A 14,445-nucleotide genomic window follows, 5' to 3' on the forward strand; every position below is an offset into this window, starting at 1 on the left:
CTGTCATCCTCTGTTTCAGCACCATTTTGGTCACAGTGTGTCTGGACATTTTGTTTTGATCCACCTACCGCTTTGACATAAGACCAAAATTTCTTAGAATTTTCTGCCAAGTCAGTAAATAGAACTTTACTTTCGAATTCAATGAACACCTCTCGCATAGCCCTCCTCACACTACATTTCACTTCGCGTAATTTTTGTTTGTCTGCAATGCTTTGGCTATGTTTATGTTTGCTGTGAAGTTCCCTCTGCTTCTGCAGCAGTTTTCTAACTCGGTTGTTGTACCACAGTGGCTCTTTTGCATCTCTTACGATCTTGCTTGGCACATACTCATTTAACGCATATTGTACGATGGTTTTGAACTTTGTCCACTGATCCTCAACACTATCTGTACTTGAAACAAAACTTTTGTGTTGAACCGTGAGGTACTCTGTAATCTGCTTTTTGTCACTTTTGCTAAACAGAAAAATCTTCCTACCTTTTTTAATATTTCTATTTACAGCTGAAATCATCGATGCAGTAACTGATGTATGATCGCTGATTCCCTGTTCTGCTTTAACTGTTTCAAATAGTTCGGGTCTGTCACCAGAAGGTCTAATATGTTATCGCCACGAGTCGATTCTCTGTTTAACTGCTCAAGGTAGTTTTCAGATAAAACACTTAAAAAAATTTCACTGGATTCTTTGTCCCTGCCACCCGTTGTGAACATTTGAGTCTCCCAGTCTATATCCGGCAAATTAAGATCTCCACCCAGAACTATAACATGGTGGGGAAATCTACTCGAAATATTTTCCAAATTATCCTTCAGGTGCTCAGCCACAACAGCTGCTGAGCCAGGGGGCCTATAGAGACATCCAATTACCATGTCTGAGCCTGCTTTAACCGTGACCTTCAGCCAAATTATTTCAGATCTTCGTCAGTTTCCTTCGATACTATTGCACTTCTTATCGCTATAAACACGCCTCCCCCTTCACTGTGCAGCCTGTCTCTGCGGAATACATTCCAATCTGAGTTTAGGATTTCATTACTGTTTATGTCTGGTTTCAGCCAACTTTCTGTCCCTAGTACTATATGGGTGTTGTGACCGTTTATTAATGAGAGCAGTTCTGGGACCTTTCTATAAACGCTCCTGCAGTTTACTATTAGCACATTAATATTGTTGTTCCCTGTTGCATTTTGCCTACTCCTACCTTGCCGCGTCTCAGGAGGCGTCTTGTCGGGCCTAGGTAGGGAATTCTCTAACCTAAAAAACCCCCATGTGCACTCCACACGTACTCCGCTACCCTTGTAGCCACTTCCGGCATGTAGTGCACACCTGACCTATTCAGGGGGACCCTACATTTCTCCACTCGATAGCGGAGGTCGAGAAATTTGCACCCCAGATCTCCGCAGAATCGTCTGAGCCTCTGGTTTAAGCCTTCCACTCGGCTCCAAACCAGAGGACCCCGATCGGTTCTGGGAACGATACTACAAATAGTTAGCTCTGATTCCACCCCGCGAGCGAGGCTTTCCGCCTTCACCAATTCCGCCAACTGCCTGTACGAACTGAGGATGACCTCTGAACCCAGACGGCAGGAGTCATTGTTGCCGACATGAGCAACAATTTGCAGTCGGGTGCACCCAGTGCTCTCTATCGCTGCCGGCGGGGCTTCCTCCACATCTCGGATGAGACCCCCTGGCAAGCAGACACAGTGAACACTGGCCTTCTTCCCCGACCTTTCCACTATTTTCCTAAGGGGCTTCATCACCCGCCTAACGTTGGAGCTCCGCCCCGTGTGCCTGCTCAGACCTTGCTGAAGGAGCGGCCACATGTCCACTCACAGGCAGAGTGGGCGATGCCACACGGCCAGCCTCCACATTGACCCTCCACCTCGTGCGCCGCGAACGCCGCTAAACCCGCCACTCTCCTTGGGGAGAGGGGGGCCCAACCGTTCCCGGTATCCGCGAAGATGTCTCGACAGCAGGGACAGTGGGTGAAGCATGTAACACCTGGGGTGTACCATGCAACGCACCAGACTCCCCACTGCCTCTAGACTCCGAGGCAGCAGCCTGAAGACGGCTGACCGCGCCCATTAACACGTTCAGCTGTTCGCGAACAGTGGCCAGCACCTCCTGCATCTGTACACAGCATGTTAGCTTTGGAAAGCAAAAATGTAGCTTTGTGTCTTCCTATACTATGTGTATTAATTCCTGTGTTTGTGTCTGCCTACATTAATGAGTGACGTCAAGGTCTGCCATATTGTATAAGTTTTAAGGGTTGACCGCCATGTTGATGAAGTCATGGATCAAAGTCAAGGTTTGGTATCGCAATCTTCGGTACCCATATGTGTCCTTTATTTTGATTTTGGAAATCCAGTCAGCCTAAATTATTCTGCATAGATATTTTGAACTGGAGTCTACATCTGTAGCACAATGAGAATGCACAGCACAAAATAATGGAAGTACAAGGGGGGAGGGAATCATTGCCATAAGTAATTATTTGTGGATGAATTTTGTTTCCAGTAAATCGAATCATTAAATGGAAGAAAAGAAATGCTTCTGCGCTTGATTACATAAAGGCTGTGCTACTTAAAGCACTGTAGGACAAGATTATGCCTTAATTGGCAAGGCTATATAGTGAATGAATGTTAATTTTAAAGATAATACTACAAGCTTTCAAACTGTAGAAAAGTGATTATCAGAATCCCGCATTAATGTAGTCATAATGTCTCATATGAGTTATAATTTAGCAAAACAAGAGAGGTTGCTTTCCAAGAGGCTTGCAGAACTAAGAGAACTAAACTGTCTCAGTGGTAGTCGGTATGGGTTTCAGAACGAGGAACCAAATGAAGACGCTATCAGTAGAACACAAGTCTTGTAAAAGATACAACAGACACTTGCAGTGTGGGAATGATGGTTGACTTTGCAGGATCATGTGATAACCAGTAGTGGCTTGCCTTGTTTCCACAGTTGAGTGAGATTTCCAGCAGTTTTGTATAAAAGGTTAAGGGACTTCTGGTGGATTTACTGTCTAAGTGAAGCTATGCTAAAAGCAACAGCAAGAGGTTCTCAGCAGGCCTTGATTTTGAGGCCCATATTATAGGCTCTAGGGCTGAGCTCTTGTAACTTAATATGCAGTGCTTTAATTTCGGAGATCTGTAAATGATTCAGACACACTTTGGATACGTGCAGCAGAGTAATGACTGTTGATGTGATACTGTGGCTAGCGTAAGTGTGGTTTTTCGGTGGTTACCTGCCATTATCTATGGAAACACCAGGATGGTTCCCAATCCTTGTCTCAAAAGACATTGTTGTTGTTGTGGTCTTCAGTCCTGAGACTGGTTTGATACAGCTCTCCATGCTACTCTATCCTGTGCAAGCTTCTTCATCTCCCAATACCTACTGCAACCTACATCCTTCTGAATCTGCTTGGTGTATTCATCTCTTGGTCTCCCTGTACGATTTTTACCCTCCACGCTGCCCTCCAATACTAAATTGGTGATCCCTTGATGCCTCAGAATATGTCCTACCAACCGATCCCTTCTTCTAGTCAAGTTGTGCCACAAACTTCTCTTCTCCCCAATGCTGTTCAACACCTCCTCATTAGTTATGTGATCTACCCATCTAATCTTCAGCATTCTTCTGTAGCACCACATTTCGAAAGCTTCTATTCTCTTCTTGTCCAAACTATTTATCATCCATGTTTCACTTCCATACATGGCTACACTCCATACAAATACTTTCAGAAACTACTTCCTAACACTTAAATCAATACTCGATGTTAACAAATTTCTCTTCTTCAGAAATGCTTTCCTTCCCATTGCCAGTCTACATTTTATATCCTCTCTACTTCGACCATCATCAGTTATTTTGCTCCCCAAATAGCAAAACTCCTTTAGTACTTTAAGTGTCATTTCCTAATCTAATACCCTCAACATCACTCGACTTAATTCGACTACATTCCATTATCCTCGTTTTGCTTTTGTTGATGTTCATCTTATATCCTCCCTTCAAGACACCGTCCATTCCATTCAACTGCTCTTCCAAGTCCTTTGCTGTCTCTGACAGAATTACAATGTCATTGGCGAACCTCAAAGTTTTTATTTCTTCTCCATGGATTTTAATACCTACTCCGAATTTTTCTTTTGTTTCCTTCATTGCTTGCTCAATATACAGATTGAATAACATCGGGGAGAGGCTACAACCCTGTCTCACTCCCTTCCCAACCACTGCTTCCCTTTGATGCCCCTCAACTCTTATAACTGCCATTTGGTTTCTATACAAATTGTAAATAGCCTTTTGCTCCCTATATTTTACCCCTGCCACCTTCAGAATTTGAAAGAGAGTATTCCAGTCAACATTGTCAAAAGCTTTCTCCAAGTCTACAAATGCTAGAAACATAGGTTTGCCTTTCCTTAATCTAGCTTCTAAGATAAGCCGTAGGGTAAGTATTGCCTCATGTGTTCCAGTATTTCTACGGAATACAAACTGATCTTCCCCAAGGTCGGCTTCTACTAGTTTTTCCATTCGTCTGTAAAGAATTCGTGTTAGTATTTTGCAGCCATGACTTATTAAACTGATGGTTCAGTAATTTTCACATCTGTCAACACCTGCTTTCTTTGGGATTGGAATTATTATATTCTTCTTGAAGTCTGAGGGTATTTTGCCTGTGTCATACATCTTGCTCAACAGATGGTAGAGTTTTGTCAGGACTGGCTCTCCCAAGGCCGCCATTAGTTCTAATGGAATGTTGTCTACTCCCGGGGCCTTATTTCGACTCAGGTCTTTCAGTGCTCTGTCTAACTCTTCACACAGTATCATATCTCCTATTTCATCGTCATCTACATCCTCTTCCATTTCCATAATATTGTCCTCATGTATATCGCCCTTGTATAGGCCTCTATATACTCCTTCCACCTTTTAGGCAGTATCTATCTTACCCCTAGTGAGATAAGCCTCTACATCCTTACATTTGTCCTCTAGCCATCCCTGCTTAGCCATTTTGCACCTCCTGTCGATCTCATTTTTGAGACGTTTGTATTCCTTTTTGCCTGCTTCATTTACTGCATTTTTATATTTTCTCCTTTCATCAATTAAATTCAATATTTCTTCTGTTACCCAAGGATTTCTACTAGCCCTTGTCTTTTTACCTACTTGATCCTCTGCTGCCTTCACTTCTTCATCCCTCAAAGCTAGTCATTCTTCTTCTACTGTATTTCTTTCCCCCATTCCTGCCATTTGTTCCCTTACGCTCTCCCTGAAACTCTGTACAACCTCTGGTTTAGTCAGTTTATCCAGGTCCCATCTCCTTAAATTTCCACCTTTTTGCAGTTTCTTCAGTTTTAATCTACAGTTCATAACCAATAGATTGGGGTCAGAGTCCACATCTGCCCCTGGAAATGTCTTACAATTTAAAACCTGGTTCCTAAATCTCTGTCTTACCATTATATAATCTATCTGATACCTTTTAGTATCTCCAGGGTTCTTCCATGTATACAACCTTCTTTCATGATTCTTGAACCAAGTGTTAGCTATGATTAAGTTATGCTCTGTGCAAAATTCTACCAGACAGCTTCCTCTTTCATTTCTTACCCCCAATCCATATTCACCTACTATGTTTCCTTCTCTCCCTTTTCCTACTACCGAATTCCAGTCACCCATGACTATTAAATTTTCATCTCCCTTCACTACCTTAATAATTTCTTTTATCTCATCATACATTTCTTCAATTTCTTCGTCATTTGCAGAGCTGGTTGGCATGTAAACTTGTAGTATTGTAGTAGGTGTGGGATTTGTGTCTATCTTGGGCACAATAATGCGTTCAGAATATCAAGAGCTCAGATGGAAACCCAGTTCTAAGCAAAGAAGGGAAAGCAGAAAGGTGGAAGGAGTATATAGAGGGTCTATACAAGGGCGATGTACTTGAGGACAATATTATGGACATGGAAGAGGATGTAGATGAAGATGAAATGGGAGATACGATACTGCGTGAAGAGTTTGACAGAGCACTGAAAGACCTGAGTCGAAACAAGGCCCCCGGAGTAGACAATATTCCATTGGAACTACTGACGGCCGTGGGAGAGCCAGTCCTGACAAAACTCTACCATCTGGTGAGCAAGATGTATGAAACAGGCGAAATACCCTCAGACTTCAAGAAGAATATAATAATCCCAAAGAAAGCAGGTGTTGACAGATGTGAAAATTACCGAACTATCAGCTTAATAAGTCACAGCTGCAAAATACTAACACGAATTCTTTACAGACGAATGGAAAAACTAGTAGAAGCCGACCTTGGGGAAGATCAGTTTGGATTCCGTAGAAACACTGGAACACGTGAGGCAATACTGACCTTACGACTTATCTTAGAAGAAAGATTAAGGAAAGGCAAACCTACGTTTCTAGCATTTGTAGACTTAGAGAAAGCTTTTGACAATGTTGACTGGAATACTCTCTTTCGAATTCTGAAGGTGGCAGGGGTAAAATACAGGGAGCGAAAGGCTATTTACAATTTTTACAGAAACCAGATGGCAGTTATAAGAGTCGAGGGACATGAAGGGGAAGCAGTGGTTGGGAAGGGAGTAAGACAGGGTTGTAGCCTCTCCCCGATGTTGTTCAATCTGTATATTGAGCAAGCAGTAAAGGAAACCCAAGAAAAATTCGGGGTAGGTATTAAAATTCATGGAGAAGAAATAAAAACGTTGAGGTTCGCCGATGACATTGTAATTCTGTCAGAGACAGCAAAGGACTTGGAAGAGCAGTTGAATGGAATGGACAGTGTCTTGAAAGGAGGATATAAGATGAACATCAACAAAAGCAAAACAAGGATAATGGAATGTAGTCTAATTAAGTCGGGTGATGCTGAGGGAATTAGATTAGGAAATGAGGCACTTAAAGTAGTAAAGGAGTTTTGCTATTTGGGGAGCAAAATAACTGATGATGGTTGAAGTAGAGAGGATATAAAATGTAGACTAGCAATGGCAAGGAAAGCGTTTCTGAAGAAGAGAAATTTGTTAACATCGAGTATAGATTTAAGTGTCAGGAAGTCATTTCTGAAAGTATTCGTATGTAGTGTAGCCATGTATGGAAGTGAAACATGGACGATAAATAGTTTGGACAAGAAGAGAATAGAAGCTTTTGAAATGTAGTGCTACAGAAGAATGCTGAAGATTAGATGGGTAGATCACATAACTAATGAGGAAGTATTGAATAGGATTGGGGAGAAGAGAAGTTTGTGGCACAACTTGACCAGAAGAAGGGATCGGTAGGCAGGACATGTTCTGAGGTATCAAGGGATCACCAGTTTAGTATTGGAGGGCAGTGTGGAGGGTAAAAATCGTAGAGGGAGACCAAGAGATGAATACACTAAGCAGATTCAGAAGGATGTAGGTTGCAGTAGGTACTGGGAGATGAAGAAGCTTGCACAGGATAGAGTAGCATGGAGAGCTGCATCAAACCAGTCTCAGGACTGAAGACCACAACAACAACAACATGCTGTTTGTAGTAGCTTACTCGCATTCATATTTTTTTATTAATTATTAAACCTATTCCTGCATTATCCCTATTTGACTTTGTATTTACAACCCTGTATTCGCCTGACCAAAAGTCTTGTTCCTCCTGCCACAGAACTTCACTAATTCCCACAATATCTAACTTTAACATATCCATTTCCCTTTTTAAATTTTCTAACCTACCTGCCTGGTTTAGGGATCTGACATTCCACGCTCCGATCCGTAGAACGCCATTTTTTTTTCTTCTGATAACGACGTCCTCTTGAGTAGTCCCCACCCGGAGATCCGAATAGGGGACTGTTTTACCTCCGGAATATTTTACCCAAGAGGATGCCATCATCATTAACCATACAGTAAAGCTGCATGCCCTCAGGAAAAATTACGGCTGTAGTTTCCCCTTGCTTTCAACCGTTCGCAGTACCAGCACAGCAAGGCCGTTTTGGTTAGTGTTACAAGGCCAGATCAGTCAATCATCCAGACTGTTGCCCCTTCAACTACTGAAAAGGCTGCTGCTGCTGCCCCTCTTCAGGAACCACATGTTTGTCTGGCCTCTCAACAGATACGCCTCCGTTGTGGTTGCGCCTATGGTACGGCTATCTGTATCGCTGAGGGACGCAAGTCTCCCCACCAATGGCAAGGTCCATGGTTCATGGGAGGATCAAAAGACATAGTGCACAAGAAGAAGAAGAAAAAGAAAAAGAATTTTAGGATCTGGGGATAGAGCTCCTGTGACAAAAGTGACCGCTGCACAATAAGTGGCTGGTTGTGTGGTTTACTCATATGACCTGCTTCTAATCATAGCTAGAGGATTCAGAAGACAGGCAGAAGATTAGAGTGAAAACCTACACAAATGGTACCTCTGTAATCACTTAAAAGATACTGTTCATAAAACAGTGTACATAGTTTAACAACCTCAGTCATAGTGCAAATAATGTTGCGAACTATGATAGTTCAAAAAAAATGAAAAAATACTGACTGTATTCCAAATAGTTCTGCACTGCTATTGCAGCTAACCAGAAAATACCCCTTTACTTTCTTACTAATGTTATTGCTTATGAATCTATTGTATGAACTCAGTCAGAGGAGCAGCATGGTTGAAGATGTGCTACACACAAAATGGAGTAATGCTATGAATTACAGGAGCCACACAGCAACAGGATACACCTCTGTGATCATTTTAACAATGTGACCAATTAAGTAAATCATAAGATGTAATTGTGTGTGTACTGGCTTTGGAGAATGCACAAAGAGAAGTGAGTGATTATGATAGGAAATTAGAAATAAGAAATAAATTAATGAGACAGTGGCAGGGAACAAGAGAGAGATAGTAGCAATACAGGAAACATGTTTAAGAAATATTTTCCAACATCAAGGAAAGATTACTGATGGAGATATAGAGGTTTAGTTTCTTTAAGTTTGATCATGAACCATATCAAATGCCCCTGAAGAAGATTAAGGAATAAAATAGTGTTGTATGTGACTGCATGCTACTTGGACCACCAGAGCATATTATTAAGGGGTGTGCAGTACAGTTATATGTGACGGGGTAAGAGCAGACATATTGACAGATAAAAATGTATATAATATAGTTGAGGGTGGAATATTCTGTGATGTAGTGAATGAGATTTATAACAATATGAAAGATGGAACCCAGAGGACATTTAACTGAAAAGTGAGAAGAAAAAGATGGAAGTCAACAAGAAGATGGAAGTGCAGCTGAAAATCAAAGAAATGAGGAGGGATCACATGAGATGGCAGAATAACACCAAAATGAGGACACTGATAAGGACTGAATGTTTTTGTGGTATGTCAATTGATTGCAAGAACAGAATAAGAAATAGAGCACATAGTGATAGTCAACCTGACAAGCAAAGAGAACATGCACTATTAAAAATATCCAGTAGCATTACAACATTTCTTTTGAAAATAATTTTCAATGTAAGTAGGGAGCTATTTAGACACATCATGAATGCGAATAAATGCCATTTTTCTCCGACTTGATATTCCGTGCATGTCTTGTGAAACTTTCCTTCTCGTCCTGTTCAATAAGAATCTGCTGACCCAGGGTTCGGGGTGACTTTTCCATAACTCTCCCCATTTCCTAAACCTCATCAGCCCTTTTCCTTTATCCCTCTTCTCCTTTCCCTTAAACTCTTTTGCCACTGGCTCAAAAAGCTTGCATTTTTCCATAACTTTCATATATATTTTCTCCTGCTACTGTTTGCTGAGTAACTTTTTTATCTATCAAATTATATTTTTAAAAACTGATTATTTGCAAAATATGGTAACAGACATTATGTGCTGTAAATTAATTACTTTTTTTTTTTTAAAGGGAACTTTAGGTAGACTCCAAGCGTCACATTGATAAAACAGCAAATAGATGATGCGGAGAATAGACTCCCCATGTTTTAATTGCTCAAGTTTACATTACTTCATGTGCTGATAACAGAACTTAGTTTGATTAGAAAATTGTGTGTTATGATAATCAGAATGTGTAGTGATAAGGTATTCAGTTTTATAAATAGGATTTGAGAAATGAGGTTGGAGAATAATTTAATGATGGAACATGTTTAAATAGTTATTAAACTAACACAGTTCATTAATATTTGTGCATCAAGGAACAAGTGACAGATATTCCAGAACAGTTCAGATTTGTTACTCTGAACATAACATGTCTGAGTCATCTGATAAAATAATGTATTAGAGACAGAAAGTGTAATAATTGTTTTGGTAATTAGGTGTAACATTAACGGAGTTTTAATTCAGTGAACACAGGGTGTACTTAAAGTCTGGGAACACTTTCAATTATTTATTGCACAAGAACCAAGCATTGTACATATATCATACATATGCCATTTTGAAGAGAAACCCTGAAATTTTGTTTTCCCCCCTCCATGTACAGGGTGTTACAAAAAGGTACGGCCAGACTTTCAGGAAACATTCCTCATACACAAATAAAGTAAAGATGTTATGTGGACATGTGTCCGGAAACGCTTAATTTTCATGTTAGAGCTCATTTTAGTTTTGTCAGTATGTACTGTACTTCCTTGATTCACCGCCGTGGTTTCATACGGGATACTCTACCTGTGCTGCTAGAACATGTGCCTTTACAAGTACGACACAACATGTGGTTCATGCACAATGGAGCTCCTGCACATTTCAGTAGAACTGTTCATACGCTTCTCAACAACAGATTCGGTGACCGATGGATTGGTAGAGGCGGACCAATTCCATGGACTCCATGCTCTCCTGACCTCAACCCTCTTGACTTTCAGTTATGGGGGCATTTGAAAGCTCTTGTCTACGCAACCCCGGTACCAAATGTAGAGACTCTTCATGCTCGTATTGTGGACGGCTGTGATACAATACGACATTCTCCAGGGCTGCATCAGCGCATCAGGGATTCCATGCGATGGAGGGTGGATGCATGTATCCTTGCTAACGGAGGACATTTTGAACATTTCCTGTAACAAAGTGTTTGAAGTCACACTGGTACGTTCTGTTGCTGTGTGTTTCCATTCCATGATTAATGTGATTTGAAGAGAAGTAATAAAATGAGCTCTAACATAGCTCTAACATGGAAAGTAAGCGTTTCCGGGCACATGTCCACATAACATATTTTCTTTCTTTGTGTGTGAGGAATGTTTCCTGAAAGTTTGGCCGTACCTTTTTGTAACACCCTGTATATCGCCACAGTAATTTGCTGATAGTCAGCGCTAATCGCAAACATGATGGGTTCAGGTGTGGAGTGAGCTTCCTGTGTGTGGGAGTTCGACAAAAATAAGTGTGCTACAGCTGTTCAATGGATGTTTAGAACGAAGGATGGTAAGTAAGCCACCAACAAGGTAGGCCATTTACCACTGACACAAGAAGTTCGTTAAGACGGGTTGCTTGTGCCTGGCAAAGAGAAGCGGATGTTCCAGTGTGAGTGAAGTGAATGTGTACGAGAGACATTCGTAAGGAGTCCAAAGAAATTGGTGTGTCGTGCATCCCGTGAACACGAAATGGCTCCAGTATCAATGTGGAAAGTCCTGCTATGAAACCATTCAGATTGGATCAAGTGCAGAACCTCAATGATGACGAAAAAGATAAGCATTTTGAGTTTTGCTCACAGTCGCAACAGTTGAATGAGGATGGGTTTGGCATTGTTGAGCACTTAATTTTTAACGATGAAGCTACTTTTCACACCACTGGGAAAGTGAACAAGCATAACTGTCGAATCTGGGGTACAAAGCATCCACAGAAATGCGTTGAATTTGAGGGTGATTCCTCAAAGGTATTTTTTGTGCCTTGTCACGTCGAAGACTGTATAGGCCATTCTTCTTCACCGAGAGCACTGTCACTGGATATTCGTACTTGGAAATGTTGCAGCAGTGGCTGATGCCTCAAATACAGTCGGTCTCTCCATTCATCTTTCAGCAAGATGGGGCTCCACCTCATTTTCAGTGTGAAGTTCGTGGGTACCTGAACACGGAGCTGCCGCATTGATGGATTGGCCATGCTATAAAAGGGGACAGCTGTTTCATAAAATGGCCTCTCTGATCACCAGATCTAACGCTGTGTGACTTTCTTATGTGGGGACACTTTAAAGATCTGGTGCATGTACTGCCTCTACCACGTGACTTAGCAGAGCTCTGGGAGAGAATACGGGAAGCAACTGCCACAATCGGCAATGCCATGCTGGAATGGGTATGGCAAGAATTTGACATCTGCCGGGTCATTCATGGTTTGCGCATCAAATGTATGTGAAAGAAACTTTAAGAGTTTCTCTTCAAAATGCAATATAAATGACATCTGTGCAGTGTTTAGTTCTTGTGCAATAAATAATTGAAAGTGTTTTTGGACTTTCTGTACACCCTGTCTATTGAAGTAGATGAACAATACATTATGCTGGAATTTAAGTAACAACAGAAATTATTTAATAAGTTTGTTATGCTTATCTTTTCTGTAGTAGTTCGCATGGTTTGCAGGCCCATTAGACAGCAGGCCTCGTGTATGATGGTAAATAAACAAATAATAAATGTTCGTATGTAAGAGGTATGGGAAGATTGTCAACATATTCTAGTAACTCCCATTTCCCACTCCAATACTGGCAGTCCAGGTTTAGAATGGATGGCTGCTGTCAAAGTGGAGGTATTCTTTGTGGTTGGTGAGTTTGATAGTGACAGGTTTTTATGAAACTATCACAGAACTACAGATAAACATCCGTGTTGGTAGCTTATTGAGCTGAGATTGAACAGCTGAAGAAGATTAGGAATAGTTGTTCCAGTTCTGGAGGAAAGAGCAGAATGTATCCTTGCCATCAATCCAGATAGTGGAAAAATGTCGTGAATGAATTTGAAAGAAATAGTTACTTACTTAATCAGGTGTTTAAGCTCAGTTTTGTTAGGAAATACACGTATAAGGGGAACAATTTTTAATTGCATTTTGACTTAATGATCATGCAACTTTGAGGTGTATTTTTACTAATATGTACACTTGTCTCCATATACAGGGTCTTGCAAATGTTATACCTCCAGAATGGCTGCAGATGTTTAACAACAAAGAACTGCAGGTATTAATCTCAGGAGCCCAAGTACCTGTTGATGTAGAAGATCTTAAACAACATACCGTATATGCTGGTGGTTACACACAAGAACACCCAACAATACTTGCATTTTGGCAAGTAGTTGAAGGCTTTTCGGATATACAGAAACGGCAGTTATTAAAGTTTGTCACTAGCTGTTCAAGACCACCTTTACTTGGTTTCAAGGTAAGTTCTACACTGCAGTGTCTTCATATACATACACTATGTGATAAAAAGTATCCGGACACTCCCAAAAACACACGTTTTTCATATTAGGTGCATTATGCTGCCACAGACTACCAGGTACTCCATATCAGCGACCTCAGTAGTCGTTATACATCGTGAGAGAACAGAATGAGGCACTCCGTGGAACTCCTGGACTTTGAATGTGCTCATGTGATTGGGTGTCACTTGTGTCATACATCTGTATGTGAGATTTCCACACTCCTTAACATCCCTAGGTCCACTGTTTCCAATGTAAGGAGCGTAAACATTGGATGATTGATCAGTGGAAAAACATCAAGTGAGGTGACGAATCACAGTACACAATGTGGCGATTCGATGGCAGGTTGTGGGTATGGCGAATACCCAATGAACATCACCTGCCAGCGTGTGTAATGCCAACAGTAAAATTCGGAGGCGGTGGTGTTATAGTGTGGTCATGTTTTTCATGGAGAAGGCTTGAACCCCTTGTTTTGCATGGCATTATAAGAGCAAAGTCCTACATTGATGTTTTAAGCACCTTCTTGCTTCCCACTGTTGAAGAGCTATTCGGAAATGATGATTGGATCTTTCAACATGATTGAGCACGTGTTCATAATGCATGGCCTGTGGTGGAGTGGGTACACAACAATAACGTCCCTGTAATGGACTAGCGTGCACAGAGTCCTGACCTGAATCCTATAGAACACCTTTGGGATGTTTTGGAACACCGACCTCATGCAAGGCCTCACCGGCCAACACTGATACCTCTCCTCAGTGCAGCAAACCAGGAAGAAGGGCTGCCATTCCCCAAGAAACCTTCCAGCACCTGATTGAACGTATGCCTGCGAGAGTGGATGCTGTCATCAAGGCTAAGGGTGGGCCAACACCATATAGAATTCCAGCATTGCTGATGGAGGGTGCCATGCACTTGTAAGTCATTTTCAGCCAAGAGTCCGGATACTTTTGATCACATGGTGTAGTTAGCTCATGGCTAAGATTATTTTCCATATTTAGGCGAGAAGGATAAGATTTTACTCTAATAACAAATTGTTCTGAAAAAGAGTGGCAAATATATGCCACAGAAATATGTGCCCCCTCCCCCTTCCCCCTACCCCATTAACAATTGGTGGAGTGACTTAGAGGTGGAGATAAGGTTAAGACTAGGAACTATCGGGAAAGAAAATAAAGTAC

The 14,445-nt window shown here is 41.4% G+C and overlaps 1 protein-coding gene across 2 annotated transcripts in view; it reads left to right on the forward strand.

Annotated features, from left to right (window-relative positions):
• Positions 1-14,445, forward strand: part of LOC124607721 (ubiquitin-protein ligase E3C) — a 213,444-nt gene that overhangs the window by 179,383 nt on the left and 19,616 nt on the right. For both annotated transcript variants that reach the window (XM_047139927.1, XM_047139928.1), the window contains exon 16: positions 12,979-13,236. In XM_047139927.1, the coding sequence (XP_046995883.1) occupies positions 12,979-13,236 (258 nt within the window). The remainder of the gene's footprint in view (positions 1-12,978; positions 13,237-14,445) is intronic.

This window comes from Schistocerca americana, chromosome 1 (genome assembly GCF_021461395.2).
Source record: "Schistocerca americana isolate TAMUIC-IGC-003095 chromosome 1, iqSchAmer2.1, whole genome shotgun sequence".
In the NCBI taxonomy this organism is placed as follows: domain Eukaryota; kingdom Metazoa; phylum Arthropoda; class Insecta; order Orthoptera; family Acrididae; genus Schistocerca; species Schistocerca americana.